Source organism: Westerdykella ornata, assembly GCF_010094085.1.
Source record: "Westerdykella ornata strain CBS 379.55 unplaced genomic scaffold EI97scaffold_2, whole genome shotgun sequence".
NCBI lineage: Eukaryota > Fungi > Ascomycota > Dothideomycetes > Pleosporales > Sporormiaceae > Westerdykella > Westerdykella ornata.
The window spans coordinates 1,381,276-1,409,005 of NW_022986852.1; the positions used below are offsets into that span (position 1 = coordinate 1,381,276).

Consider the following 27,730-nt stretch of genomic DNA (forward strand, 5'->3'; position numbering starts at 1 on the left):
AAAGTATCCAATCCGCCGCCTACCTACTTTAAACCGTACTACATATACGGAGTATTCTATAGGGGGATGACCAGCGCTGGTGGCTGTGCTTTCCAGCGGGCGCGAAAAGGGGCGGTAGCTGAAACTACTTGAACTCAGCCATTTCTTTACTTTTTTGATGACGAGCAGCCCATACAAGTTCTATGATTGGGCAGATCTTGGAGGCGCCCAAGAAGTGCGTATTATCGTCAGAATGGAATGCGGTGCAGACTACGGAGTAGCTCTAGGTACAAGCCGGAGAAGACGCAAGAGGGCCGAATTGAGACACATGGGAAAGACGATATCGATATGTTCGTAGGCATAGCAGGCTGCGAAGAACACCTCATACCGATTCTCTATCACTCAGCATCTTTTCTATGTCAAGACCGCTTGCTGAAAAGCCAGGAGAAAACAAGAAACATGAATAACCAACAACCCATCATTCAGCCTCGATCCGTCTCGCCACAATCACACACGGTTCCTTCAAATGCCAGGACCGCAATCTCCGTTCCCCCAACATACGCGTATCCATTAACGTTGCAGTCCCACTCCGGGGTCTGTTTTTCGGCTCCGGCGCAGGGTCGACTTGCGGACGAAACGCAACCTCGTCCACAGTGGCGGCGATTTCGAAAATGCCGCTACAGAGGGCAACGATGCCGAGCTCGGACTGCACCGAGTCGCCAGGCTGAACCACTGGCAGTTTGTGCTGCAGGACTCCGGTCCATGAGAAGCGCTTGTCGAGGTCGAGAGCAATGCCGTGAGGAAGACCGGCTAGATGGGGTTGAAGGCGTAGTAGTGGGCTTATAGGTTGTGGGCTACGATTATAGATTGTTGTTCTCAGAGTGAGGAATTCGTCGACAGTGACCTGGAACTTGGCTCGGCCGGTTTGTATAATCTTGTTTGTGATTTCGAGGTTGTCCGGTGCCACAGTCATATCAATCCTTACATCATCCAGTTTGATGGCCTCGACCATGCGTGGCGAGAATCGTATACTGCGTAAGTCAATGTTGCCTCTCCGCCCACTGCCATGCTCTTCCCAGGTGCCACGTACGAGCTTCAACAGCTCATGACGATACCAGAATGCTTCTCGGCTGGCACGCTCAGCTTCGGGGGATATTTTGCTCGTGCTCACGACGAACTGACGTTGGTTTGCAGGGTTCAATGATGGTACAGGGGCGTGAGGATCCTTGAGATACAGCTTGGGGAGTGCCAGCACAATGCGATTAACGTGCCCGGGTTGAATAACCTCTTCGATGGAATTGGATTTGCTGCAGGTATCCTCTAAGTCCTCTTGTGTCTTGGGCGAGGAACGAACGTGGAGGGATACTGACAATGGGTTGGGCCAGGAGTTCCGTAAGTCTAGAAGGAGCAGACAATACTCATCGCTGTAATCCCCTCCGCCTCGTTGGCTAAGGAAGTGAAGGAAACTTGGATCTTGCATTTCCATCAAGGGTGATGAAGGCTGCCCGATGAAATTCGAAGGCTTAGTGGCGGAACGGTCTTGGTGTACTGACCAGGCGAAGTCGCCTGACAACGACACGATGTCGGGCCGTTGTAGTTGCACACTCGCGTTCACAGTTATGGCAACAGGGACGAACAACTGTCTTGTGAAGAACCGCTCTTCGACGTCTGACCTTCGCTTTCCGAGATGAGCATAATCGAACTGAATAATGGCATCGGTCAATCGCGTCCGTCCCACCACCTCGATGTCGAAAGCCGCCATCCCGCCAGGCGGTATCATAAGTGACTCTTCCTCGTCCTTCCTGCACCACTTCAGGGATGGATATTGAGCTAACTGGACCTCAAGTTCGTGCAGCTCTGCTGCAGGAAGATCTTTATTGCTCATGGCTGCTTGTAATGCCGAAGATGCGGAGTCTTGGAAAGTGACGTGAACGAAGTCCACAGCCGTGGTTAGGGAAGTGTTCTTCAGCGTCACTGTGAATGGTTTGCTCTCACCCTCCAGCAGCATCACCGATCCTTGAGGAAGCGACACGTCGGCCACTGTAAGAAGGGGTTGACTCTCAATGACTGAAAAGGTCAGAGTCTGCATTTTCGGTGCGATGGACGGTCTCAATTCTACAGCTGGATCGACAGCCGAAGAAGGTCGGGATACAGGCGCACCAAGGCACGCTGATAGGCCAATTGATTTCAGTTTCGATTCTCTCTCGGGTTTCCATGGCTCGGAGAAAATGGGGAACAAACGTTCTCGGCAGCCTGCGACCTTGACCAGGCACCCCGTTATGGTGAGAATGCCGGAAGTGCGAGCGATCCCAGTGATGGGAAATTTCTGGGTCCTGTAGGGGCCGAGGATGAAGAATTGCTCCTGTGCCGAGAAATCAACCCCATCCGCGGCTACTCTAAGGGATTCAACTTCCAACTCGAAATCATAGGGATTCTGCAGCGATATGATGAACTTGTATTCTTCATCCGCCACCAGCACTGTCTCAGTCGGGGTGGATGTCGGTCGTTTGACCCACGGATTATGAATGAAGGGACCCTCTCGACCAGATGTCGCGGACTTCATTTCGGCCGGACGATGAGGGACCAAACGCAGGTGGGCCGGCTCCTCGACTATCTGAATACCCCTCACCATGAAATCATCCCAGTAATCCGTGAGGACTTGTTGCAATCCCAACTTGTTTGCGGCGATGACGGTACGGGAAAGGTTTGCGTAGAGGCGAACTTGCTCGTCATGAGGAAGAGATACAATCACGTCGGTGCTGTTTGATTTCGGGGCAGTTCCCGGACCGGCCACTCGTAGTAACAAGGATGTAAAGTGTAGGACGCCCTTGAAATCAGGAAGCGCTTCGCAGAAGTTGATGCATAGGCGCAAGATGTCCAATTTTAAATTTAGGCTCCCAAATGACCGCAGCGATGAGGTTTCGAGTATATCCTCGATGACCATCTTGCCCGTTTCACCGTTAGGTAACTGTTTCGTGGTCATCCGACTGCTATCGAGAGAGGAATTAGAACCGGGAATTCCATATATTCTTCCCAACAGGCCGAGGAATTCGTCCATCCCACTCTCAATCTCACCCTCACCCAGATGCAGGGAGCCTACACCAGGCCCGCCTCCTCCAGTATTGGCAAGGGCAGCCAACCCAGCTGCAGGATGCACTCCCATTTCCGCTGCGCCGACTTTCCTTGCTTGCACAAGGCCGGGAATCAGAGACGTAATGAACTCCTTGATTACGATAGCTTTCTTCCTCTGCATTCCCAGGGCAGAAAGGACAGAAGCGACACCAGCGAGTACCACTACTCTATCTGTAGGGGTAAACCCCGATGATTCACCATGCCCGGGTAAAGCGCGGAAGAGCATATTTGCGATATCATTTCTTGTGGGATTAACACTTAGCCTAGGGACGGAGAGCCTCGGTTTTTGACGGAAGGGAGTATTTTGCACCAGATGTTGAAGTGCATCGTCGTCCAGATATCCTGCGGAAAGATTCATGGCGGTAAGAAGTTTGGAGAACCTGATGACGCATTCTGAGAATGCCAGTGGGGGAAGCGATTCGCCAGCAAAGTTTGAAGCTCTGTTGTATATAGAGAGGATCATATTGACCAGGTCCGGGATCAAGGCATTGAGGTTTTCCAGAGCCAGCTCATGGCTTGTTGGAGGGGGCAGAGTGGGCGCGGAAACTTCGCTAATGCTGTTGGAGGGTGTATGTTGTGGAGACTTGGTGCCTGATGACTTTTCTCCTGTCGGAGAACATACTTGCGGGATCTGAAGGTATGTTAGCAATGAATCAACAAAGCTGAACATGGCTTACCTGAAAATCCATGCCAGCCCACGCAAACAGTAACAGGCACACCAGAATGCTCTCAAGCGCCTTAGCGTGCCACAGATGGTCACTAAGCGCACGTGCCCGTGAAGCCCCTTCTGATAATTCTTTCAAAGCTTCATGCCACTGCCCAGCACATAGATATAGGGTACCAATGACGATGCTGATTCGTCCACGACCCTTATTCCTGGCACGCTCTCCAACGCCTCCCGAACCGAACCCATGGATAGAAACGCGGTCGGCACTAGCGTCTCTAGTTGCCGCTGGCGGCTTAGAAGATGTGCTGTTTGTACGACTGATGGAGTTTGCTACAGCAGGGATGTCGTCAAAAGTGGTCGGCGGAGTCCGTGTGCCTTGGGTGCTAGACGATGAATCATCGGTAGCAAGAGATGGGTTGGCTGATGGTAGAACGGGCATTGACATTCGATGCAGATCTCGTGAATTAATACTAGATGGAGAGTCTGGACGCGATACAGCGGGAATCTGTGAATTCCGGCGGGGAGACTGGGAACCAACTGAATCAGAATTCATCCATCCTGGATTCCCATCGGTAGGACTAGTCATTTGAGAGGCCGGCGAAGGTACGGTTGGTAATGCTTGAATGGATCGTGCTAAAGTAGTCATCTCTGCTAGGAGTTTTGAGGTCACGTCGCAGACGATGGTCTTCATAGTGGTGGTCTTTTGTTGCGAAGCGGGAGGGACATAGATCGTCTCTTGGGGTAATAGCGGGTGTGGTCCGGGAGTTGCACAAGCAAACATCATGAGCGTGTGCAGATATGCCTTAGGAAACTGCTCGCGAATCCGATCGAGTAGGTCAGTCATGTCATGCTGAGTTTCGTCCGAAACATGAGAATGGTCACGTGATTCATCCGGCCAAGGATACTCCGCCGCATCTCCAACGCCGATAATGAGGAGTGGTTCTCTGAAGATCTCGAAAGGAGCCAAGGCAGCCTGGGAAGGGGTCGGCAGAGATGTTGAGAGGTCGTACAACAGAGTCCCATGGGGAAATGCCAGGGGGGAGAACATATCTATCATCATATCAGTGGCCGCGTAACGTGTATTACGAAGAAGCACTTACTCCTATCCGGTCGTGAATCTGGACTAACATCACCTAATCGTACCATACAATGCGGTCGCAGTAGATCCACAAAGGCGAGGAATCGCGACCGCTTGATGCGACCCACGGGGAGCAATAGCGCCCGAATGCGCGCAGGCGCAATCGGGGAGAGACTGTCGACAGCCATAGTACCATTGGAAAGGGGCGGGCCAGCTTGGCCGCCCACTGTACTTCAGGGCAAAGGAGTAATGGACGGAGGCGCGACGGCTGAAGGCATTGCTGACGTCGGATTTCTTAGTACCTTCGGAGGTGCACGGCGGTGAATGTCGCCTCCAGGGCTGTTGTGCCAATCTGTTGTGGCGGTAGCTCCTTAGTCTAGTCCTCTTCCGTCACAGCCTGCGCCACATGTGGCGCGATTCCGCTAACCTGTATCCAGTCTCAGCCCTGTCTCGGACGACGACCATCCTACACGTCGTCCACCACCCACCCCGCCTCGCACACTCTTCTTTCTTAGGTTCCCATCCATCCTTCCACCTCTATGCATACGCCACTTGTGTTTCTTTTGATTTTAGTAGACTGTCGGTGTCCGCCTAATTCCTTACGTTTTGATTTCTCGCCTCTTTAAACCCTGAGACAATCATTGCCACCCCTAGTAGCTTGTCTCAGCAGGCTCCCTCTTGTACGTCAGCACGTCTACCGTGACCGCCGGCATATTTGTACAACCTCTGTCGTCTTCCTGGTTTCTTTACGACCAGCACCTACCTGGCCCAGGAAACGAGCCGCCATAACCCCACCATGTCGGGTATCGACTTCGCCCGTCTGCGCAATCAGACCCTGGCCGACGGCCAGGACAGCGAAGTCACTGTTAACACCAGAGCTCTGATTGACAAAGTTCTGGCCCGATACTCTAGCGAGCATACCACGCTGCGAGAGTTGATCCAGAATGCATCCGACGCTGGAGCCAGCACCGTTGTGATCAAATTTGAAACGGATCCATCATCCACGGTACCGGTGCCTCAGGGTGCCGACAGATGCATGCTTCTGAAGCATACTATTCAGCAGCACACCTTGAAACGGTTGACCGTCTCCAACAATGGACAACCTTTCTCTACCGCAGACTGGAGCCGGCTGAAGAGTATAGCAGATGGGAACCCGGATGAGACTAAGATAGGTGCGTTTGGCGTAGGCTTCTACAGCGTGTTCTCTGACTGCGACGAGCCATTTGTTGTCTCTGGGCAGAAGACGATGGCTTTTTATTGGAAAGGCAACACCCTTTCTACAAAGATGGCCACGATTCCTCCCGAACAGAGCTCTGGCAATACCACGTTTTTCCTGGACTACCGCCAAGCAAACCCTGCGTCACCGTCCTTCAGTCCATCCAAAATACCCAACTTGCCTACCTTATGTCAGTTTCTTGCGACTAGCCTGACTTTTGTCGGTCTGCAATCAATTGAGCTCCATCTGGACGATTTCAAAGTCGCTACATTTCTCAAGAAAACATCCCCTCCAACTGAGATATCCTTGCCACACGGGCTAAAGCCGACCACTGAAGGTGGACTTTTGACGGTGTCCAAGGTCACCTTACAACATTCCCAGCTAGAAGCGGAGTGGAGCAACGTTGTGGCGACTGCCCAAAATCCCCCGAGGCGAGCTGCCGAGGTGGTGCATTCCGAGATAAGGCAGGCTGGTTCTGCTTTGAAGAGCTTCTTCTCTAGGTTTTCTACTCCGCCAGTCCAGGCTTCATCAAAGCCTACCAAATCCGTAGCACCCCAGGACGTGCCTTCAACCAGCGGTGAAGATATATCCGGGGAATCCAAAGGCGTGATCTTCTTGCAGGTGTTGACGGTGGAGGTGCAGAGCAAAGTCTCGACAAAGTTCTCCGCAGAGATTGAGCGAGCAACAAAAAAGCCCCCACCGCGTACAACTCGTGTCGCTCTTCTGACGTCTCCCTTTCATGGTCCCACGGAGACGCTCTCGTCTAAATCTGGTAACACAGCCAATCTGGCCACTAAGATCTTTCAGCAAGTTCTCCCAAACACTGACGGCCGTATCTTCATTGGATTCCCAACAGCGCAGACCACGCCTTTCCTCGCTCATATCTCGGCGCCTTCGCTCATCCCCACGGTGGAACGCGAGAACGTCGACATGAATGCGCGATATATCAGCACCTGGAACACTGAACTGCTCCGCGTCGCGGGGCTAGCTTGTCGTGTATCATACAGTTTAGACATGGCCACTTTACGTGACAGAGCAGACAAGGAGCCCATAAGCGCTCTGATTCCGCAAGCCGCCTACATATGCAGGCAATTCACCGTTAGGAAATCTCACCCTTCTACAGTGCTGGGCGACAGAGTGGTCGAGGCTTTTTTCGACTGCTCGAAAGATCGTTCCATCTCGATTCTCGCCTCTACTGGTATCAAATCCAGCAACCGCGTTCGCATGCCTGCAGAAACGTTAAGCTTCTTGAAAGATGTGCCTATGGTGCCTCAGGAGCTTGCCACCGAAGCGGTAGAATTCTTTGTCCAGCTGCACAACCGGGGATTCATCTCTGAGCTTACTATGGAGGATATTCGGGATGGGCTAGACTCCCGGGCACTGACCGAAGAAGAACTGGTTGAGTTTTTGCGCTGGTGTGGCACCAAATTGGAAAGCGGCGAACTGGATCAATCAAGTGTACGCGCCTTGTTCGATGTTACGGTCGCGAACATCGGTGTCGAAGCCAACGGCGACTCAGGCAAGATCCTTTCATTGGCGGGTATCAAGTCTTTCGTAAATGCAGCGAGGACTATACCCGGGTTGCCGGTGCCGCCAGACACGATTCCCTTCAACCTGTCCAAAGGGCTCCCTACAAAGCAGCTTATGATGTTCAGTTGGACAGAACTGCACATAGTCCGTTGGTTGCAATTTCTGACATCCGACCCTCAGCTTGGTCAGTTGACCACAACAGAGAGCGTCGCGATGCAAGTTCTTGGTTCAGCTGCAAAGGCCTGGGATCAGTTGGACAATGCATCAAAGGAGGCTCTCGTCAAGACTCTAACGCTACATGCTGTTATGCCCACCAAGATGGGAATGCGTCGGCCTGCAGAATCCTACTTTCCCTCGGTCAAACTTTTCGATGATCTGCCCACCGTCAAACAGTTTGCCGGCTCGAAGGAGAAGTTTCTGATGGCATTGGGCGTGCGCAAGACCGTGGACCTGCCTACAGTTTTCGATCGCCTGAAGAAGCGCGACGCTTCCTTGAACCACGGGGACCTGATCCGATATTTTGCGTCTGTGATTGATGAGATACCTGCGAACGACCTCAACCAGCTGCGTCTCACCCCATTCCTTCCCGGGGAGGGTGCTTCTGTGAAACAAAATACTGTCTTTCAAGCCAGGGATTTGTATGCGCCCAGCCCTGCGGTGCTCAGCTTTGGTCTCAATCAAGTAAAGTTACCCTTCGAATTTCGGGCCAACTCTAGAGAGGCCAACTTTCTTTTCAAGCTGGGTCTGAAGCGGTATCCAAGTTCGATCACCATCTGCAGCATTATGCACCGAGCCGGGCAGACGAACAACCTGCAACTTTGGACTCGGGCCATGCAATACTTTCTGGAGAACTATTTCAGTAATGGGTACGGCGCAGAGCGCCGTGACGTCGAGGCAATTCGCTACGGGTTTCTTCCCACTGAGCAAGCTCCCTTCCCCAATTTGGTTGCTCCATTCCAGTGTTTCACCAACTCAAAGGCTGGCTGTCTAGGCTATGCAATACTGAGGGAGGACCTTCGACCTCACGCAGATAAATTTGCTGTACATCAAGACCCCGATATCAAAGACTGTGTGCAGCGTCTGCTCAAATCTCCCCCTGCTTCCAAGTTGACTGCTGAGGAGACCTTCGCGTATCTGGGTACCCGTGCAGGTGAATTTGACAACTTGGCAAACCGCTCTTTGATCCAGCAGATATCGTCTGCCAAAATCGTTCCCATCTTCCGTAGGTACTACGTTGATTCACACTCACCAGGGTTCGAGGATCGGAACAGACGCCAAACAGGAAAATCCGAAATGAGGATCCACCATTACGACACTCCGGAAACTGTATTCGTTGGAATGGATGAGGCATATCGGGGTATCATTGACTATGTTCATTATAACGGGGAGGCTACAGCGTTTTTGCTGAAGGTCGGGGCAAAGCACGAACCAAGCAGTCACGACCTCGCGTCGCTGTTGTGCGATAATCCGTTACGTTTCCTCAACACAATCGGACAGGAACGTTATCTCGATCTCCTGCGCAAACTAGCTGAGAACGCCGAAGGACTTTGGAAAGACAAAGAGTTGGTGGCCAGAATGGGTACATCTCCCATTCTTCTTGGGTATCGCGATATCAAAGAGGACGCCAAGAAACTTGTCTCAGTTGAAGAGGAAGATTCGAGCGACCTGGAGGACATGGATTTCCAACGCGAATGGAGCCTTAATAGGGCCAGTGAGGTAGTCATTATCGACGAGGTGCAGGCAATGACCAGATTTCGGGACTATATCATCGTCGCGCCCCTCGAGGAGCAACTGGAAGAGTTCTATGCGAAACTCGGAGTCAAAAAAATATCGGAACTTGTGAAGGCGGAGCGTCGCATAGGTGTGGCGACCCGAGATCAAAGTCAAGCGCAGAAGCTCCTCAAGGATATCCTTGAGCGAGCAAGGCTGTTCCTCCACGAATATGAGAGGGATGGTTCTAGGAAGAGTATTCGACACGACGCGCGATGGCTGGCATCAAACCTTCAAGTTCAATGCGTATCTGACATCTCGATTCGATACACACTCGCCGCACGCAATGTGACAACCTCGTCTACCAAAACTGCGGCTATCGTAAAAAAACAAGGGGGTGGCTACGTGCTGAATATAACCCCGAGTTATGATCTTTACGAGGTCTCCACCGACCTGACCAGAATCATGATCAATAGGCCGAAGCGCAACGATGCTATAGCACTGGAACGGATTCTTACCGAGCCTCTGAAACGCTTGCAAGCAAAGGGTATCAACGTCGAGCGGATCCTCCGCCGCAAGGAGCAGGAGGCTCGCATTGCGAAACAGCATGAGCTTGAACGCGAACAGGAGGAAAAACAACACCTAGCGGAGCAGGCGAGGGCCAATCACTCGTCTCAGCTTGATATGAAAGCCGATGCCAAAATGGACAAAGAGAACACCCAACAGCCAGCCATCAAGACCCCAGAGAAAACCCAGCATATGCCAGGAGCTTTTGGCACACCAGATCATGCGGAACACGCCAACAACCGTAACGCCAGCGATAACTTCATCAGTAGATGGACCAAGGAGATCTTTGGGAACAGGCCCGGGTCGCCATCAGTTCCACGCAGGGGTCCTCAAGAGCCCCAAGGGCCCCAGATCGATAAGGACGTCCAGAGCACAAGAGCCAACATTGCCAACGCAATACGGGACTGTCGACCGGTCGGTACGTCCCATATCAATGCTCGTCAGCACCAAGATCCGACCGAACTCGACAATGGAGGCTACTGCAGTGGTGAACAATGGCACAACCTACACAAAGCCTTTACCAGAAACATCAGCGGAACCACGGTGGACGTCTACTTTGGCAAAGACCAAACCGAGACGGCCCAGGATCTGGAGGTTCCGCTAGGCCACTTCCTACACATCATCTTCAACTTGACGCGCGTCTTTGGTGTGGACCCCTCGGCCGTCAACATCTTCCTCGACGGAAGCTCTAATACAGTTGCATTCAATATGAATGGAAGTCTGTTCTTCAACCTCGGCTGGTTCATGGCGCTGCACGGACCCAAGTTCACAACACCGGAGGGGAGAGAGCGTGCGATGGATAGCTGGTTCCTGACGTATTGCCACGAGTTGGCGCATAATCTCGTGTCCGATCATAACGCCCGTCATAATTGGTATAATCAGCAGATTGCGATCGAGTATAGCCCAAAGTATAGGCAGATGTTGAAAGCGGTAACGGAGGATGTTGCTGCTACCCGGCTGCTGAACTAAGGAGCCAGAGATGCCGGAGAGGAAGGGAGATGGAGGGTTAGGCTTCTTCGGCACCACTTCCGTTCTTCATTTGTGCTTTCGGGTTGCATACATGGCATTGAGCGAGGGCGCGCGCATCTATGTACTTTACGGTTCATTCGCATGTATAGAGGGGTTGCAAATCTGCAAGATGGTAGACGCAATAGATTTCATTCGGCATGTCACTATAAAACGCTATCCTTCCAGCGCACCGAGGCACCCCGAACACCAGCCCATTGAATGCAATGGGCTTAACTTCCCTACTTTCCCGAGGTAAGACTCCAACAACCAGCGTCACCAAGGGTCCCAGCCTGCAAGTCCACTTCTTGCATCAGCACCTTGAGGCTCTGTTACCGCGGTGCCAACTACAGATACCCCGTCCCCTCCAGATCCCCGTAGTCCAAGCCTCCCTGCCTCCTCGCCAGGTCCATAACCCGCATCACCTCCAACGACTCCTCCCACGGCATCACCTCGCTCTCCAGTTTCCCATCGCGGATACATCTCGCGCATTCGTCGGCTTCGTAGAACATGCCGTGGCCGCCGGCGGGGACTTCGCGCGTGACCGTCTGCTCGGGGAAGGAAGCGAGGGTTCCGCGCGCGTCGTTGGAGGCTGGGAGGAGCACATAGGATTGGGGGCGGTAAGGGGGGTAGGGGATGTGGATGTCGGCGAGGGTGCCTTGGATGCGGATGGGGGCGTGGGCGGAAGGGGAGGTCGGGGTTGGGTGGTGGGCGACCTTCCGTTACGTCAGTATCAAGTATCCAGAACAGTCGTGAAGTTTCCAATTCTCTAAGGGAGAATCAAGCTCATGAAACAGAGTAATCGGAAACGTACCCGCAGGCTCGTCGTAGCAATCCCCTGAGCTCCGCCGGGGAAAGTCAAAATCATACTGGTCGTCTCGTCGCAGCCCGTAGCCTCGTACTTGGTCATGGCCGACGCTACAGCTGGTGGACCGCGTTCCTCGGCCGGCACGATATGGTACAGAATCTGGAAGACCCAGGTGAGGGAGTAAACGCCCACTGTTCCGTCCTCCGTCAGCAATGTACAATTCACAGCGATTCCCGTCGCTCCACTTTCACAACCAACCCGTGCCAGAACAAGCCCATCCCACGAACCAGACCAAGGAAAGGATAATAAAAGAAAGAAGAAATCCGAATACTCACAATCCAACAGCGCACCCCCCGCAAGCTCCAAATTTACCATCCGATGCGCCGTGCCAAACTCGCCCTCGACATCCTTCCAGAAACTCAGATCCGCCCATACCCTAATCACCTCGCCCAGCTGCCCGCTCTTCACGATATCCCTCACTTCCTTGGCCACGGGGAAGAACCGCGTCCACATGGCTTCCATAAGGAACAGCTTCTTCTCGCGCGCAATGTCGATTAGAATCTGGGCCTGCGCTGCATTCACCGTGAATGCCTTCTCGCACAGGACATGTTTGCCTGCTTCGAGTGCGAGGCGCGCATGCTGGTAGTGGTGCGAGTGGGGGGTGGCGACGTAGATGATGTCGACATTAGGGTCGGCGACGAGGTCGGCGTATGAGGCGTAGGGGACGGCGGTTTCAGGTGCGCCGACTTCGTTGAGAAAGGTTTGGGCACGGGAGAGGGAGGAGGAGGAGGCGGCGGCGACGAGTTCGTGCTGGATGTCGGAGGCGTTGCGGGTGGTGGTTGGGATGAGGAGGTCTTTTGTGAATGCTGGGGTTGAGGATTAGGTGCGAGGACATAGATTAAGTGGGATAGAAGGAGTACTTTTCGCTATTCCTCCTGTTGCTGTGGGAGAGTTAGTAGGGGGTTTCGATAGATTTGTTGCGATAGATACACACCTAGGATGCCCCATTTTAGGGTGAAGGGACCCGTGTTACTCATGATGGACGGACAACGTGAACTCTTCGATTGATGACATCGTCGAAGAGAGTAAGTGACTTTATATGAATCTATAGAAGCGATTAAGCCTTCATGCAGTGCTACTACGCTCTACCCGGTTCTCGGAGACTGCTGCATGGTGGATAAATGGCAACGCTCCAAAATTGGGCTACCTTGCATTAGCTTGGGCTCCCGTAGGGCCCGATACAACACCAGATACGTCGAGCAGAGTACATTATTTCGCGACTGGCAGTGGCGCAGACGACTACATATGCTTGCTTGACCTTGATTTGGTAAAGGATGCAAGAACGGAGCCGAGATCGCACAGGATGTAGATTGACAGGTGTGGCTAGTGAAATAACAAGCTCGTGCATGCTAATTGCGCCGCTATATACCCGAAAGAAGTAATTATTGCTTTTGCTGTGAGCAGCATATATAGCCTTTCTATTCTGATGCACCTACAAGATGCAAGTCGCCCGATCGTACACTCGTCATTTGAAGCATCAGTGCAATGTTGCATCTGACTGTGGTATTTGACCCAAGCACGGGGTGACGGTTGCTTTGTATGAAATCTTCACGGAAGCCAGGTTTCCAGCAAAGATTCCGTTGCATTGCAGCTTGTGCCGCATTTACTTACGGGCAATAGCTCTGCGGGCCTTGATGGTATACCCGTACAGGGCATCCTTGAAGGCGAACAAGAACGCAGCGGTGATGACACTCTGCGTGACCTTGGGGCCGATACCTATTCACCGTCAGGGAAAGGAAGACTTTTGTAGACATCCTGGAGCTATTTCTTACCTCCATAAAGACCAGCATATCCCTCCTCCCGGATGATGCGGCGGAAGCTGCTGAGGATCGTCTCCTTAGGTCCATCCTTGCCGGCCACGTGCATGCGGCTCTTGACCGTGATATAGGGGTAAGTGATGCTGGTAGCCAACAGCTTCCCCAAGGCCCCGAGGTAGAAAGCGTCCGTGGGTGTGATACGGCGCTGCTTCCTCTCGAGCATGTTCTTCAGCTGCTCGAAGACAGTGTACTGAAGAATGGGATTGATGACCAGCACCAATGCCGGCATCACACCAGCGAAGAGACGAGCGGGACCCTCCTCGCGGATGATGGAGAGCAGAGTGCCCAACGTGCTAGGGGCTTTGGCGGGCTTCGCGCCAGGAAGAGTCTCCTCCGAGCCGGACTTGCGCGCGGTCATGCGGGTGTTGACGACCCAGATGGGGTTGGTGATGAGTACAGTGGCACTGCCGGCAATTGCTCCAGCAATCATCGATTCCACCGTGGTGAGCTTCTTGGAGGCGCGACCGGCCTTCAGGGCGGCCTTCTCGAAGAAAGCCCTGGTCCACTCGTACCCTGTCATACATCAGTCCTCCGGCCCCTGAAAAGCGTTGTCCTTCCGCTCACAGTAGTAGTAGACAAAGTTGGTAACGCTAATGCCGAAAAGTGCCGACTCCAGGCCGGCATAGAGTCCAGCAATGCCCTCGCGCTTGATAATCCGTCGTGCGGCATCGAGGGTAGAGGATTGAGCCTTCTTCGACTCAACCTGTGCGCGGGTGGAGAGGGTGATAAGGGGGTAGCTACCAATGATTAGCGGGCTATCATGACTTGAAGTGTGAAAGACCTACGTCAGAGCCATGGACAGAAGACCTCCCCCAGCACCAGCGAGCGCATGGGCGACATTGTCGCTCTGTTGCGCTGCCGCACTGGGCGGAGCTGCCTGGGTGGACTGAGCCAGCTTTTCCTGTGTCTTCGTGGCCTGGGACATGGTGTAAAGGAGTGGAGCGCTCGTAAAAGGTTGAAAGGGAGGGGAGGAGAAGGTCGAGAGACGGTCTGCAGTGGGGGGTTGCGAGCAACGAAGTCGGATTCGTAGTAATACAAGTACACAAGGAACTTCGCCCTAGGAAACAAAAGCAGGTGAAGAATAAACCCAAAAAGGGCGGGTCGTTAACATTATGAAGCGGCGGGTCCTCTTGTCCTGTGAACGTCACCCGCGGTCGAACCCGCACCTGCGCATTCCGTCAACCGCGAACGAGCCGAGGTAAGTCATGGTCACGTGCATTAATCTTCGATCCATGGATTCCTCAGAAGGTATCTAATCTCCCTTTTGGCATCTCCTCTTTATGCGCCATTGCGCTAACACTGCTAGTGACCGCTCGTCGGCCTCTTCACATGTCTGGTTTACTATCGGCGGTGTCGTTAATGGGTCCCTCTAAGAGTCACGTGCGCAAAGACACTCTCCATGTCCCGAATTTCCCTTTGGGGAGACGGTGTTACGGAAGGAAACGCCAAGGTGGCATGAGGACCCCTGAACATGTTACTGTGTAGAGGACTTGATCGAGTGCATGGATTGGCGAGTCAATGAAGGTACTGGACTAGTCCTAGCTCTAGCTGTTGAAACTAGCCGTCGAAGATTGCTGTACAGGGGACAGGCAGGAGTATCAAGTCGATGCTGAGCAGCTGTATCCGATGTGACAAACTGGCCAAAGTCAGTAGAAAGCATCACTTCCGCCAGGACACCGCCGGTGTAATTGGTTCTGTCACCGTCTTTTCAGTGCGATATATTTGGCGTAACTCTTCCGATGGTTGCCCCCTGACAGGAAGACGCTCGCGGATGAGAGCCGACAGACACCACTACACGTCGAAGCCTTTACAAAAGGACAAGAGGATGACCGCACACGAGAACCCAGATTGCAATCTGCTATTGGTACACGGCAATTGGGCCAAGGCAACGCAAACGTACACAAGGAGCGAGAAACCAGGAGTTGTTTCAGCGTGCTCCACACCACCTTGAGAGACTTTTCACATGTTCCCAACTTACCATGTTGAACCCCAATGGTAAGACCAGTTGATAGCCGGGTGACAGCGGTTAGCCAGCAAAAAACCCCGAACATCCATACGAACTCCCAAAATGTCATTTGGATCGTGACGCGCAGATACCTACTGCGCAGAGGAAACAGTCTCAGATGCCGGACCCGCGCCGGAACTGACTCCACGTCCTCTAGGAGCACCACGGCCCCTATATCCGAAGCCCCGCCCCCGCCCTCGTCCGCGACCGCGACCGCGATAGCTGCCGCGGAAACCGTCGACACTTCCTTGACCAAAGGTCTCCATGTTCTTTCTTCTTTCTTCCGATCTGAACTCCTGTCCTCGCCGAGAAGCTGCTTCTTCTCTGTCTTTCAGCTCACTAGATATGTTATCGAAGAAACTTGATCCCTTATCGTAAGCAGGCGGAGGAATGATAGTATCCTTTGTCCCGTTCGCTTGGCCCTCTCCTGACGGCGACCCAACGTCCTCACCGAGAGGAGCGCCTGACGCAATGGCTTCCTTTACAAGATCTTCCTTGTTGAACCTCGCATTCGCGGATTCAAAGTCGTATGGAGTCTGGGGAACCTCAATCTTCGCGTGGTGATGACCACCTCGACCGCCGCGGCCGCCGCGTCCTCCACGATTCCCGGCAGCATATCCTCCAGTGCCGACCTGCCGGCTCTGGCGATTCTGATCGTCAGCGCGCATCTCATTGACCTTTTGAGTTAAGTTGTCCAATGCACCTCCATTGGCTTTGTTCTGGGGAGCAGTTTTCGCACCGGCAAGCTGAAGATTGGCCATAGCTGCTGCCACCGCAGCAGTGGCCCCTCTTGTGGCATCGGCGATATTGGGTCTGCTCTGTGTTGTTTGAGCATTAGAAGTGGCAGCTACTGGCTGAGATGCAGTTTGAGGCGCAGTCCGTGTAGCCGTAGAGGTGGGTAAAGGAACGGCAGGAACTATGCGTCCGCTTTGCGGAGCTGTCACTCCTGGTTTGGGCACAGCGGTTTGAGCAGGTTGCGGAGGAGGAGGGGCCAGAGCAGCTGCAACGTCAGGCTTCGACTCTATAGGAGGTGGGGGTGGTTGCTTTGCTGCGCCCGCTGTCGGTACTGCGCCAACTGGCTGCACAACCGACTTTTGGGATGGCTTGTTCGTGCTGTCCGCTTCAGCAACAGCCGGCTGGACACCCGGCTTGGTGTCTTTGGTCATGGGAGGGCCAATCGGCGCAGCTGTGCTACCTGCACTCTGTGGCGGTTGGTTCTCATTCTGTTGACTGCGTGGGCCAATTGGCACGGGCGGTGAGAACGGTCCTGGGGGTTGATTGAAGCCACCTTGTCCAGGAGCATACCAGCCAGGAGGTGCTCCGAAAGGTGGCGGAGGCATACCATAAGAACCAGGGAAAGGACCTGGGCCACCCGGGAACCCTGGCTGTGGTCCATAATTGTTGAAAGGCGCATTCGGGGGAGCACCAAATCGGCCTTGTGGAAACGCACCGGGAAAGTGGGCGGAGAAATCGGGCACCTGGGGTTGAGGCGGTCGGTGTTTAAGTTGAGGAGGAATGTTTTCTCTTTCTCTTGAAAGAGGCTGCGGAACCTGGTGTGCACATCTCGTCAGCATTGCGCCTTGAATGAATGCAGGCGAAAGGAGAGAGTGTAAGAACTAGATCAGAAGGAAGGCAACGGAGAATATCCACACGGTTTTGCGCTCTCGGTGGTTTATGAGTTTACATCCGAAATGTTACATCATCTAGTTAACGGGGGAATATAAGAAGATGTGCGCTTACTCCTATGATCGCCGGGTCATCTGGCATGGGTGGGGGCGGAGCTTTCGGTTGTGCCTGTTGTTCTATCCGTAGATCCTTTACATCGCTTCCACGGAAGACTATCTGCTCATAAGTATGGTCTGAGGGACCAAACTCGTCTTTACCGTGGCGTCTGCCCTCGGTACCGAAAGAACGGACATCTTCGAGCGTTACCGTAGACTGTTCGGAATTGATCTCGACGAGAGTGCCCGAGTAGCTTGGACCGATGAGTATGGGCGCCAATTGCAGCACAGGAGATGAAGGACAAACCGGATATCGCTTTTCGAGATGAGGGATATGCGAGCACTACACGACACATGTCAATGGCAGCCCCGAGCATGTGAAGATCCTGCTACCAACCCAATGTACTCAGACATGACGACATGTAGGAGAAACCAAACGGGGATTTGCAAGCAGAAATTGGACCGGTAGGAAAGAAGTAAGAAGGTGGGCGACTGAAATGTGATTGACACCGACCTTGAGGGTGGTTGAGGCTGAGTGTTGATGAAAGAAAGAGGAGAGGTTGGGCAGCACAGGCGCAGTTGAAGGATCGTCACAACTTGGCATCGGCAAAACATCGGCAAAGTCAACATCGAAGTGTTCGACTAGTTGAACCACTCGACGCTCTTTGGTACTCATCACAATTCGATGTGAGCCTCTTATTAGCAATGAGTTTACCCGAAACTCCCTCCAACGCTCACGATGTCTTTGAGAAGCTTGAGACGTACAATTGGGACGACGATGTCGAGTTTCAATCTGGATTGAGCGCGATTCTTGGGAATAACTGCCCGCCGGAGCAAGCTGCGGAACTGACGCTGCGGGCGAGATGTTTTTACTACTCTAGGTTTGTATATACTGTTGATGATGTTGCGGCGGCATCATTTGCTTATGCATGTCCGCAGAAAACACAATGTGAACATCGACTTCGACGCCTACAGGGCATATCACAACGCTCGATCATCGAACGGTGCCCCATCCGGATCAACGTCCACGGAAGAATCTGCCGGCGGTATCCTACCCACTCCAGCAAATGCAAACGAGCCTCCCGTGCCATACCCTTCCTCCTTCGCGCACATTGTAGAACTCATCACAACAGGCCAACCCATCCCGGGTATAAGAGAGATACCGAACACAGTCCTCACCGGGCAGGGATCAGCGCCCGCGAAACCAAAGCGAAGGAAGCCATGGGAAAAGGACGAAACATCGCCAGCACCTGGCCAGGAACCAGCAGCTACATGAGAAGAGCAATGCATTCAAATCTTGCATATCGACGTTGATTGTACATACGACTTCACTTGCTGTCCATTTTGACATGATAGGAGCCAGATCTACGACATAACGAAAAGCTCCGAAGAGCTATATATTACTTTCTCGTTTCCCCATATATATTTCATGTCTCATCATATACAAACATATCACGCCCAAGGGTATACAGCAATGGCTCAACGTAAGGTATCCAACATCATGCACGCCAACCGGATAATCTCCGCATATATCAAGCATCGCAAAATTACGACAAGAATCCCGAGCTCTTCACAGCACCGCATCGAGCACCTTTTCCCGGAGGGCCTTCGCTGTCTCTTGGCTGTCCCACAGCTTTTTTTGGCACTCGAGGAACTTGGCCTTCCAAGTCGCAGCTGAATCTTGGTCCTTGCCCCCTCTGTCAGATTCTTCTCCATTCGGCCGATCATTCGTCACGTCGTCTTCTCCTGTCTCTGGTGTCGACGCCGAGATCCCTTTCACACTCCACTCTCCCACCAAGCCACCGAATGAAACACCGAAGTTCACATCAAAACTTTCCTTGATGTCGGTTGCTGTGCTCAACCCGGCTTCCGCATCGTCTTCATCTTCATCGACAGGACTTTCGTAACCGTCCCCGCCAACACGAAACCGTGTGCATTCTATCCGTCGTACGCCACCTTGCGGCCCGCCCTGCCCAAGGCCTACCGCAGAGCAAAGGCCAAGGCAGCTGCTGATGGCGATTGAAAGGATCTGGTCGGTAATTAATTTGGATGTAGCTGTGCTCGAAGTAGAAGGCTTCGAGTAGAGGGGCCTGAGGATGGCCGAGGCAAGATGTTTGGCTTCTGTACCGCGCAGGCGTTTGCGACGGCCAGAGAGAGGAGCACGGATGAGTTCAGCTGCCAGGGCGCGATTCAGACTCTCAGGAGTGACATGAAGTATGTCCATAGAACCTGGAGAGAGAGCATATGTCTGAGACGGCGTCGATCTTGGAACGTGTGAGGTTGACTCGGTTCCACCGGTATGTTCAAGGGTCCCATTGGCATATCCAGGAGGACCACTTGTCGCATTTGCACTCGGGACAGGTGGGGGATGCCCATTTCCAGCGGTCGAATGTTGCTCTCCATTGACGAGGACTGTGGGGGTTACCAATCGTACTGGGTTGCCAACATTCTGGGGCACTTGCAGGCTGAGCCTGTGGGGCCTTTGTGGACCGTTCTGCGCAGTACCATCCATATTCGTAGGCGATATTGCAGAAGCAGGTGTAGGAGGAAACCGAAAGTGGGGGTCCGGTGCTGGGGGGTCGGAATGCGCTCTCTCAACGATGGGTGTGAGGTTGCCGGGGTTTCTGCTTATGTCTATTACAGGTCCTTCCTTCGTCTTCGGATTCGCGGGAAATGTAACGAACGGTCCATCGCGCACAGAACGATTGCTCGGTGGGCGTCCACGCAACCTTCCAGTTGATGAAGCGTTATTGCTAGGCCATGCCGATGAGACCGCAGGCCCGTGTCGGCGCCGAGAGCGCGGCTTGGACGTGGATGGTGTTATCGCTGATTGTGGTTCGTCAAGATAGTCCGGGTGGGCAGAGAGAGGAGTCACAGCCGAGAGAGGGTGCGGCGTTGTGGGATTGTCATGGTTGAGTCGCCATCGCATCTGCTGACCAGACATAGGTGAAGCAGAATACGGTGTTAGATTCCTCCCGGTATTCATTCGACTGGGTGTGGATGATGAAGTCAGCGTGGAGGAAGGTGTGATTGCGGAGCCGGGCCAGTGATCATGTGCACTCAGGAACCCTTCCATGTGATCGGGATGGGCACTACTAGGATACGCCGACTGCGGCTGAAGCACATTTCCGAAAGCAATCGACGTATCGAGCTGAGGCCGTTTGCGAGGAGGCGTGCCTTCAAGAGTCTCGATATCGTCATCTCCCTCGTCGGCTTTTCTCCTTCCACGTTTAGGCCGGAACTTAGGGTCAAGCGCTCTTATAGCCAAATCCTCCTCCAAGGGCACTCCATCTCGTCCATTCTCAGGGAAAGGGGCATCCGGGTGGGGTATCTGGAGGTAATAGGGATGCTGCTTGCCGAGAAGATATTCGAAAAATGCATCAATGTGCATGGCGCGCATCCATCGCTTTAATCGTACAGAATATTGTTGCACCTTCTGCGTGCTTTGCCCTTTCTCGATATCTGGGGGTTCCACGCCCAGATCAAGCGCTAGCCGTGTCCATGTAGGGATCTCCTTGGAATCGAGCTTTCGTATGAGCTCGAACAGCGTCCATGTGCTGAAGGCTTTGCCATCACTCTTGGGTGGTGTGCGGAACAGTTTCCTTAGCTCAGAGGTATTTGTCGTGGTTGAGAAGTTGGGATTACAGTACAATATGAAAGCGGCGTAGGCATCATCGATGGTCGCGTCTGTAACATCGAGAGAAGGCGGGGAGCGATCGCTCGGGACAAAACTTGAGGCTATCTGCCTGGGTTGACTGGTGGGGGAGCGGGCGGAGAAGCGCGGGGAAGCGTTGGACGGGGTGGAGGGAGCGTGCGACGGGCGCTGCATATCGCCATAGAACTGTGGTGAGATGTGAGGGTTGTTGAGTGAAGCATTGTCAGGTTGAAGCAAGTGATTTGGGGCTTGGTGGATTGAAGACATGGGCGCGTGTCCATTGCTCTGAGCAGAGCTGTGTTCCAGGCCTGGATCAATTGCTGGCCCGGCAGGGTGCCGAAATGACGAGAAGGCCGATGCGGCGCTGGTCCCAGGCTGCTCGTAGTGGTTATGGGACGGTAAATGAAGGTTGTGCTCCGAATCTAGGCTTGCGCTATAGTCGACGTGCATGGTTCTGGGAGATGGGCGGGTGCCCTAGGGGCGATGAGGGCTGAGACCAGTGCCGGTCAGCATGCCATAGAATGGACGCTCTCTCTCTCCTCTTCCAGGTTGCGTAGAGCGCAGCGCTGCTAGTGAAATTGGTAGGCCATAAGGTACAAAGCGCAAAATATACTGTGAGATCCAGTGATAGATAACAGCGAGCGACAAGATGAAGTCGGCCCTTGAGCTGTTGTCGTCCTGTGTTGCTCTGTCTCCGGTTTCCTAGGGGCGGCTAATCTCACGCCAAGACCGCCAAGGTCCTATTTTTGGCCTTAAGCTTTGGGGAGCATTTTGGCCAATCAGAGCTCAGTGGTAATCAACAGAGGTACCAAGGTACATTAAGTACAGTATCCATGGATGAACAGAAGACATCGCAGCTCGGTAAAGAACAACACCGTGAGGAAGAATATCGAGAGCCTGGGTGCACCCTTCTACACACCATTGTACTGTGTAGCTTTTCTTATGGACCCTATCAGTAGAGAATCGAAATCTGGATTATACCTCTCTTCGAGCTCATAGGGTGTTCATCATGTATACATATACACGGAGAAGAGAAATAGTATGCATCTGTACCAAATTCACTTGCCACTTCACCGGCTATCCTGTGCTCCAGAAACGGCTTAAGAATTGTGATATGCTATCTTCGTAGACTGACGAGCCCAAACACCGTCATACCCGGGGTATCATATGTAAAGCACCATTACCCGACACCACGCCACTGCTGTCCTAGTCCGGCAGCATCCATCGCGCCCAGCGCAAGATCATACATTCCTGTCTATCACAACCATCAACTGGATCCGTCAGACACATCCATAGGCACATCTTCCTCCGGCTCATCCTTGTCCTGAGCAGTCGTACTGTTCTCCTCGTACGCTTGGTCCCGTCCAGCCGCGGGATGACCCTCAGTACGCTGTGGAGCAGTTGTCAAACCGTCACGCAAATGAGCAGGGTCGTGCATCTCGCCCGCTTGCGCCAGGTCATCCGGCCAGTCGTACTGCCAGCGTCCGTCAGCCTCGAATGGATGCTCCAACATGAAGTTGGAAACGTTGCTCTGCATTCTAGCGGTCTGGAGATATCCGGCAACTTCCCGCAGGATATCGCTACCCATCTGTTCCTTCGTCGCCGTAAACTCGGGAATCTCGATCAGGTTGTGAGGCTGCGCGTGCGCTTTGAGTTTGCTATCGTCGAGCAGTATGGTATTGTGCTGTCCGAAGCGCTGACCAGCCTGATGACCAGGGTGGTGCTTCTGAATTTCCTCCTTGTCCCAGATCAAACGGAGGTCCTTGTAGACCTGAACGTTCTGGTGATAATCCCCAGTGGGCAGGCCAAAGGTGTCGCGAGCCCAGGCAGCTACCAGCCTAGACTGCAGCTCCTCATCGAGAACATTCTTGACGATCTTATTGACGTTTGTTGGCATTGCGCTGGACCAGACCATAACGTGGAAGTTCTCGAATAAGTACTGAAGGAATGGCTTAAGAAATGGGCGTGCAATCATATACGTGGGCCGGTTGCGACTCGGTCTGTGGATCAGGGTGCCATTGAGATCCAAAACGATGAGAAAGGGGTTGGGTGGATCGATCACGATTGACTTCTGCAGAACCGTCTCCTTATACTCTTCAGAGGGCGGAGGAGCCGGGCGGTGAATCTTGCGGCTCCCTTTCTTGGGAGCGGCGCCTTGGTTCCCTAACTTGTCCGATGTCGGCTCCTCAGACCGACCTAGAGATCTCTCGCCGGTATAACCACGCTCCCCAGCAGTAGTTGCGGTACCCGTGTGGTAGTGACTAGCAGGCAGATGGTTTATGTGGCCTGGGTACATATGATGGGGATGCGTCGGTAGGTAGGCGGGTTGGTGGACGAAGCTCTGGGCCTGCGGCCTAAAACCGTATGCATGGCCAAAGTGCTGATTACCCCCCATACCGTAGGGAAATGGCGCATGTGGCATCGGCATAGAGAATGGCATATTGGGCGGCGGCGGCGGCTGGAAACCTTGCCAGTGCCAATTGGGATCGAAGAAAGGTGCTTCAGCGGTGTGGTGATGGCCGAAACGCGCAGATTGAGAATGACGAGGTCGCGGTGGGCGCCCGTCACGAGGGTCGTTGTCATCGCGGTAGTTCTGGCTCATCTTGATAGGAGCCGTTGCCGTGCTCGTGGAGCGACCGAAAGCCTGGGTTGAAATTAGGATATGGGTGACGGAGGATGGAGAGCTAGGGGATATACCGCGCCACTGCTGCTGCGTAGAACATGGGGCAATCGAGACAAAACGCTTGGCAAGTGCAGTTGGGCTTGTTTGACAAGCCAAGATGAGGAAATCAGTTTGCTCTCAATGATTGTCGATTATGTGTGCCCGTCCATCTGTTTGTCATGCTGAGGGACGACGGGGAGGGGTGAATGTTAGCTCGTGGACGGACCGAAAATCTGCCGACGCACAGACTCCCGCGGTGATCCGATTCGCAAAAAGTTGGGGAACCGTAGGAGCCGTTCTGGCAACGGCACCACGACTTGTCACGATGCCGCTGTCCTCCAAGCTAGAGCGTAGGATACAGGCCGGAGAAGACTATTCCGATGATGAGGAATACTACGAGGTCACCGATCGATCGTCACCATCCATCATCGACACGGGCGAAGGCGCAGACATACTGAGCTCAGATTCCGAAGACGAAGAAGGCTTGAAGGGAAACGATGAAGAAGAGGTAACCGAGAGTTCCGCATGTACAATATTTCAGCTAACTATGACCAAGTCAGAGAGCGATTCTCATGATCGAATCCAACGCCAAATAAGTAAGGTCTCCTTCGGAGCCCTCGCAAAAGCGCAAGATGCGCTTGCCAGGAGGGAAAGTGGGAGTCGGAAGAGGAAGAGGGGTGAGGATGCTTTAGCAGCGCAAGAAGACAAGCTGCAGGCTTTGCGGGAGAGATTGAGGACTTTGAAGGCGGAGAAGTTGGTAAAAAGTGCTGGTTCGGACAAACCCTCCAAGAGCTCCGCAAAATCGAACAAGAGGCACAAGGAAAATGAGGCTGAGGATGGCGACGATGGGGACGACTCGTCCGACTCTGACGGCGCTCCACGTGCGCGATCCAGCAAGCACGCCCCCGCGGTCCAGTCGAGCAAGCGCGCGGTAACGCGCAGACGCACGGTAGTGGAAGTCAAGAAGCCCACCTTTCGGGATCCGCGCTTTGATAACGCTGTCGCCGGAACTAAACCTGACGATAACACGCTGAAGCATCGGTACGGATTTCTGGAGGATTACAAGGAGTCGGAGATGGCTGAGTTGCGTGCTGCGATCAAGAAAACGAAGAACGAGGATGACAAGGAGAAGCTGAAACGTAAACTGCTGTCCATGGAGTCACAGAAGAAGGCGAGGGAGGCCAAGGAGAAGCAGCAGCAAATCCTGTCAGAGCACAAGAAGAGGGAGAGGGAACTGATCAAGCAGGGGAAACAGCCCTTCTATCTGAAGAAGTGTATGTCTGCTATGTGCGCTTTGGCCCGGGCATGTTTGCTGACTTCTATATGCAGCCGAGCAGAAGAAACTCGCACTTATCGACCGGTTCCAGAACATGAAGGCAAAGCAACGCGACAAGGTCATCGAGCGCCGGCGCAAGAAGGTGGCATCAAAAGAGCGGAAGAACATGCCGGCGGCGAGACGCACGACAGAAAGGTTTTAAGCTTCAGGTGGTGGTTTGGCGTGCGGTGCCGCCCGCTGCTCCTACACCTTATACGGCCCTTACCAGGGCCATAGCAATGCAATACCTGTTGAAGGATGGCAGTTACTAGTAGGGACGCTACAAAGCTGATCGCAAGGTCTGTCACATGGCTGCACATCCTGACAGTTTAATCGGACGTGGAAAGGTGGTTATACAGAGGAAGTGTGGAGGGGTGTTGAGGCTTGCTTGGTTGCGTCGTCACGTCATCGACGTCATAGGGGTCGCTGCGCGTCCAACTCCACCTTCCAAGTGTCGTCGACCAGCATGTAAAAGCGCCAGGGGCTACCGCACCGTTGATTGATCTTCATCGTGATTCTTCGCTTCTCACCTTTAGGCGAATCATCCAACTGCCACACTTTCTTTCCACGGCATTTTTGTTTTATTGATTGACCTGAGTCCAGGGCTCCGAGCACCAGTCTCACCCACAGAGGAAATAAGCAAACCATATTACTAACGACATGCCTGAGATTCCAGAGGAGAAGCCGCTCAATGAGTACGTCTGCTCCCCTTGTTTGTTCATAACTTTCAGCAGAGTTGCACTTCTTTCGCACCCATTTGCACAACACCGTCGTGTTCCTGACAAACCTGACTCCTTTCCAGGCTGCTCTCCCGCTCCCTGGTGGACGTGTACGTCGGCCCTGAAAACACCCACTGGGTCCTCCACGAGAAGCTGCTATGCTACCACTCACCCTTCTTCCGCAACATCTTCTACTCCAAAACCAACCCCACCACATCCTACGGTCTGCCCGAAGAAGAAGTTTACACCTTCAGGGTCTTCGTTGGATGGCTGTATTCCGGCACCGTCCCTGTCCCTAAGGAGGAAGACGATCTAAGCATCCTGTACGATTTGTACCTGTTGGCGGAAAAGTTACAGATCCCTAGCCTGATTCAAGCTATCCTTCACACGGTCAGGGAATGGTACAAATACACAGAGACATACCCGGGCCTGCGCCGCGTGCAGTACATCTACGCCAACACGGAGCACGACAGTCCCATGCGACACATGCTCGTGCACAGTGTGGCACGCATGCTTGTTCTCTCCGAAGACATACCTCAGCATTGGGATAAGGCGCTCAAGAAGAATGGACAACTGGCTGTGGACTTGATACGCGCTATGCAGGAATGGCGCCTGGATGAAGCCGTTGTGCCGGATGCGAGAGAAGATCCGTCGGAAGTAGGAGACTTGATGGACGACGAGGTTGGGTCACTAGTCGAGAGGCGGCAGCAGGGGGCAGGTGATCGAGTAGAAGAAGATGGTCCTCATGAAGAAATGGATCATGATTCTAATGAGGATACAGTCGTCGAGTCCCCCACGGCCACCTTTCCCGCTGTGGAGATCAAGAGTCAGGGGATCCACCTTAGATCGAAGGAACCGGAACAGGGAGCACAGAAGGATCAATCTCGCAATGACATTCGATTGTCGCTGAATGAGGTGCCTAATCAGGTCTCGCTGGATGACTACGGGACGCTGCACTAGGTTGGTGCTGTTGGATCGCATGTCACATTGACTTTTTAAGTTGGTGTGATTCCGGGACGACTTGGCTTCGTGCTTTCTTCTTGATATGGCGGTTTGGAGCTTAGGGTCTTTTGTTTATGTTCCCTTTTTCTGGGTTGCTAGGGGCATCTTCTGTCGAACCGACTCTTATTCCCATTCTCAACTTGTAATAATATAGTGATAAGATTGGCGACTGGCTTCAAACAGGAATATGGGAACGAATTCAGCGGTTTAATGGCTAATGGCCTTCAATCTCTCACTCCTGGTTTTCTGCTCCACTTCTTCGAAGGTAAAGGTAAAAGATATTCAGACACACACGAAGAGCAGCATGCACAGCGGCTTTCTAAGTCTAAGTGAACAACCCCCTGCACTTCTTATATAGTGCAGTTTTCTACGTCCACTCAAGCAGAGGAGGAGTTGCCTTGATTTAACAACGCTTGCAATAGTCTGTAGTGCCTCCATCTGGGTACAATGGTGTGAAAACCCTAGCCCTCTAATAAGGTGATCAGACTGCTGGCAGCTGGTTCCAACTCAGCACCATCTCCGGCGTTGTCCTCACCGTTGAACACATCAGGCCCTTGGGGTCTCGGGCCCACCCGCCTTTCTCTTCGCCTCGATGGCATCCCAATTCTTCCTAGTCGACCGGAGATCTGCAATAACAGCCTCGGCGTTCCTGCCAGTCTTCTTCGCCTGGGCACATGGAAAATTCTCGTCACAGATAAGAGCCCTCAACCAGTGCCGTTGTGTCGGCATCGGAGGTCGTGGTATCCCATACCCGACCGTTATCGTGACCGTTTCGTCCTCTTGTGACAAAAATGTCGGACCAGTTGTCGCTCTTTCAAGGCGAATTCTTCACTTCCATTGGGCTTCTGCGGCAGATGGTTCAGGGAACTTTGGTATGCGGTATTGACTCGGATGAGGTCTTGCTTCTGGTCTTTCTTCGAAAGTTTGCGGAACTCGGTAAGCGTCATGGTCGACTGCTGCGCTAGGATGGAGAACCCAAGTAGAAGAGAAGCGCATCTGAAGTAAGAGAGTAGGTAGTAAGAGAGAAGTAAAGCAGGTAAGAGAAGTAAAGCAGGTAAGAGAAGTAAAGCAGGTAAGAGAAG

General features: G+C 53.2%; 11 protein-coding genes across 11 annotated transcripts in view; 4 read left to right on the forward strand and 7 right to left on the reverse strand.

Moving 5' to 3' along the window:
- Positions 1-99: 99 nt before the first annotated feature.
- EI97DRAFT_464343 (hypercellular protein A) lies at positions 100-5,173 on the reverse strand. Its single transcript, XM_033801413.1, has 3 exons — positions 4,879-5,173; positions 3,789-4,828; positions 100-3,742 (listed from the first exon to the last, which is right to left on the reverse strand). Exons 1-3 carry the CDS (start codon positions 5,042-5,044, stop codon positions 458-460), a joined length of 4,491 nt encoding a protein of 1,496 aa, XP_033657914.1. The 5' UTR covers positions 5,045-5,173; the 3' UTR covers positions 100-457.
- A 163-nt stretch (positions 5,174-5,336) lies between these two features.
- On the forward strand, positions 5,337-11,046 carry EI97DRAFT_430116 (uncharacterized protein). The gene has a single exon (XM_033797599.1). The coding sequence runs from the start codon at positions 5,653-5,655 to the stop codon at positions 10,846-10,848; it is 5,196 nt and encodes a 1,731-aa protein (XP_033657915.1). The 5' UTR covers positions 5,337-5,652; the 3' UTR covers positions 10,849-11,046.
- EI97DRAFT_411619 (NAD(P)-binding protein) lies at positions 11,017-13,062 on the reverse strand. Its single transcript, XM_033796735.1, has 5 exons — positions 12,687-13,062; positions 12,613-12,633; positions 12,028-12,558; positions 11,699-11,883; positions 11,017-11,600 (listed from the first exon to the last, which is right to left on the reverse strand). The coding sequence occupies exons 1-5, from the start codon at positions 12,727-12,729 to the stop codon at positions 11,232-11,234; spliced, it is 1,149 nt and encodes a 382-aa protein (XP_033657916.1). The 5' UTR covers positions 12,730-13,062; the 3' UTR covers positions 11,017-11,231.
- Positions 13,063-13,107: 45 nt separating this feature from the next.
- Positions 13,108-14,723, reverse strand: EI97DRAFT_391468 (mitochondrial carrier). The gene is made up of 4 exons (XM_033796241.1): positions 14,355-14,723; positions 14,134-14,306; positions 13,525-14,082; positions 13,108-13,468 (listed from the first exon to the last, which is right to left on the reverse strand). Exons 1-4 carry the CDS (start codon positions 14,492-14,494, stop codon positions 13,356-13,358), a joined length of 984 nt encoding a protein of 327 aa, XP_033657917.1. The 5' UTR covers positions 14,495-14,723; the 3' UTR covers positions 13,108-13,355.
- Positions 14,724-15,395: 672 nt separating this feature from the next.
- Positions 15,396-17,709, reverse strand: EI97DRAFT_478314 (uncharacterized protein; the record flags this gene model as incomplete). Its single annotated transcript, XM_033801983.1, has 4 exons — positions 15,396-17,124; positions 17,315-17,549; positions 17,603-17,638; positions 17,693-17,709. 4 exons carry the CDS (start codon positions 17,707-17,709, stop codon positions 15,667-15,669), a joined length of 1,746 nt encoding a protein of 581 aa, XP_033657918.1. The 3' UTR covers positions 15,396-15,666.
- Positions 17,710-18,000: 291 nt separating this feature from the next.
- EI97DRAFT_439408 (uncharacterized protein) lies at positions 18,001-18,571 on the forward strand (the record flags this gene model as incomplete). Its single annotated transcript, XM_033799554.1, has 2 exons — positions 18,001-18,176; positions 18,235-18,571. The coding sequence occupies 2 exons, from the start codon at positions 18,001-18,003 to the stop codon at positions 18,569-18,571; spliced, it is 513 nt and encodes a 170-aa protein (XP_033657919.1).
- A 126-nt stretch (positions 18,572-18,697) lies between these two features.
- On the reverse strand, positions 18,698-21,623 carry EI97DRAFT_430120 (uncharacterized protein). Its single transcript, XM_033797600.1, has one exon. It carries the CDS (start codon positions 21,398-21,400, stop codon positions 18,866-18,868), a length of 2,535 nt encoding a protein of 844 aa, XP_033657920.1. The 5' UTR covers positions 21,401-21,623; the 3' UTR covers positions 18,698-18,865.
- A 414-nt stretch (positions 21,624-22,037) lies between these two features.
- EI97DRAFT_498576 (HAD-like protein) lies at positions 22,038-23,782 on the reverse strand. Its single transcript, XM_033802563.1, has 2 exons — positions 23,648-23,782; positions 22,038-23,594 (listed from the first exon to the last, which is right to left on the reverse strand). The coding sequence occupies exon 2, from the start codon at positions 23,550-23,552 to the stop codon at positions 22,218-22,220; it is 1,335 nt and encodes a 444-aa protein (XP_033657921.1). The 5' UTR covers positions 23,553-23,594; positions 23,648-23,782; the 3' UTR covers positions 22,038-22,217.
- Positions 23,783-23,937: 155 nt separating this feature from the next.
- On the forward strand, positions 23,938-25,090 carry EI97DRAFT_369074 (DUF947-domain-containing protein; the record flags this gene model as incomplete). Its single annotated transcript, XM_033795167.1, has 3 exons — positions 23,938-24,120; positions 24,175-24,886; positions 24,942-25,090. The coding sequence occupies 3 exons, from the start codon at positions 23,938-23,940 to the stop codon at positions 25,088-25,090; spliced, it is 1,044 nt and encodes a 347-aa protein (XP_033657922.1).
- Positions 25,091-25,442: 352 nt separating this feature from the next.
- Positions 25,443-27,053, forward strand: EI97DRAFT_430123 (uncharacterized protein). Its single transcript, XM_033797601.1, has 2 exons — positions 25,443-25,622; positions 25,730-27,053. The coding sequence occupies exons 1-2, from the start codon at positions 25,588-25,590 to the stop codon at positions 26,604-26,606; spliced, it is 912 nt and encodes a 303-aa protein (XP_033657923.1). The 5' UTR covers positions 25,443-25,587; the 3' UTR covers positions 26,607-27,053.
- Positions 27,054-27,281: 228 nt separating this feature from the next.
- The window catches only part of EI97DRAFT_121873 (uncharacterized protein), a 1,132-nt gene continuing 683 nt past the window's right edge, over positions 27,282-27,730 (reverse strand). Inside the window, exon 2 of the mRNA XM_033793036.1 lies at positions 27,282-27,730. This exon is cut by the window's right edge and continues 208 nt beyond it. Coding sequence (XP_033657924.1) covers positions 27,477-27,730 — 254 coding nt within the window. The 3' untranslated portion in view covers positions 27,282-27,476.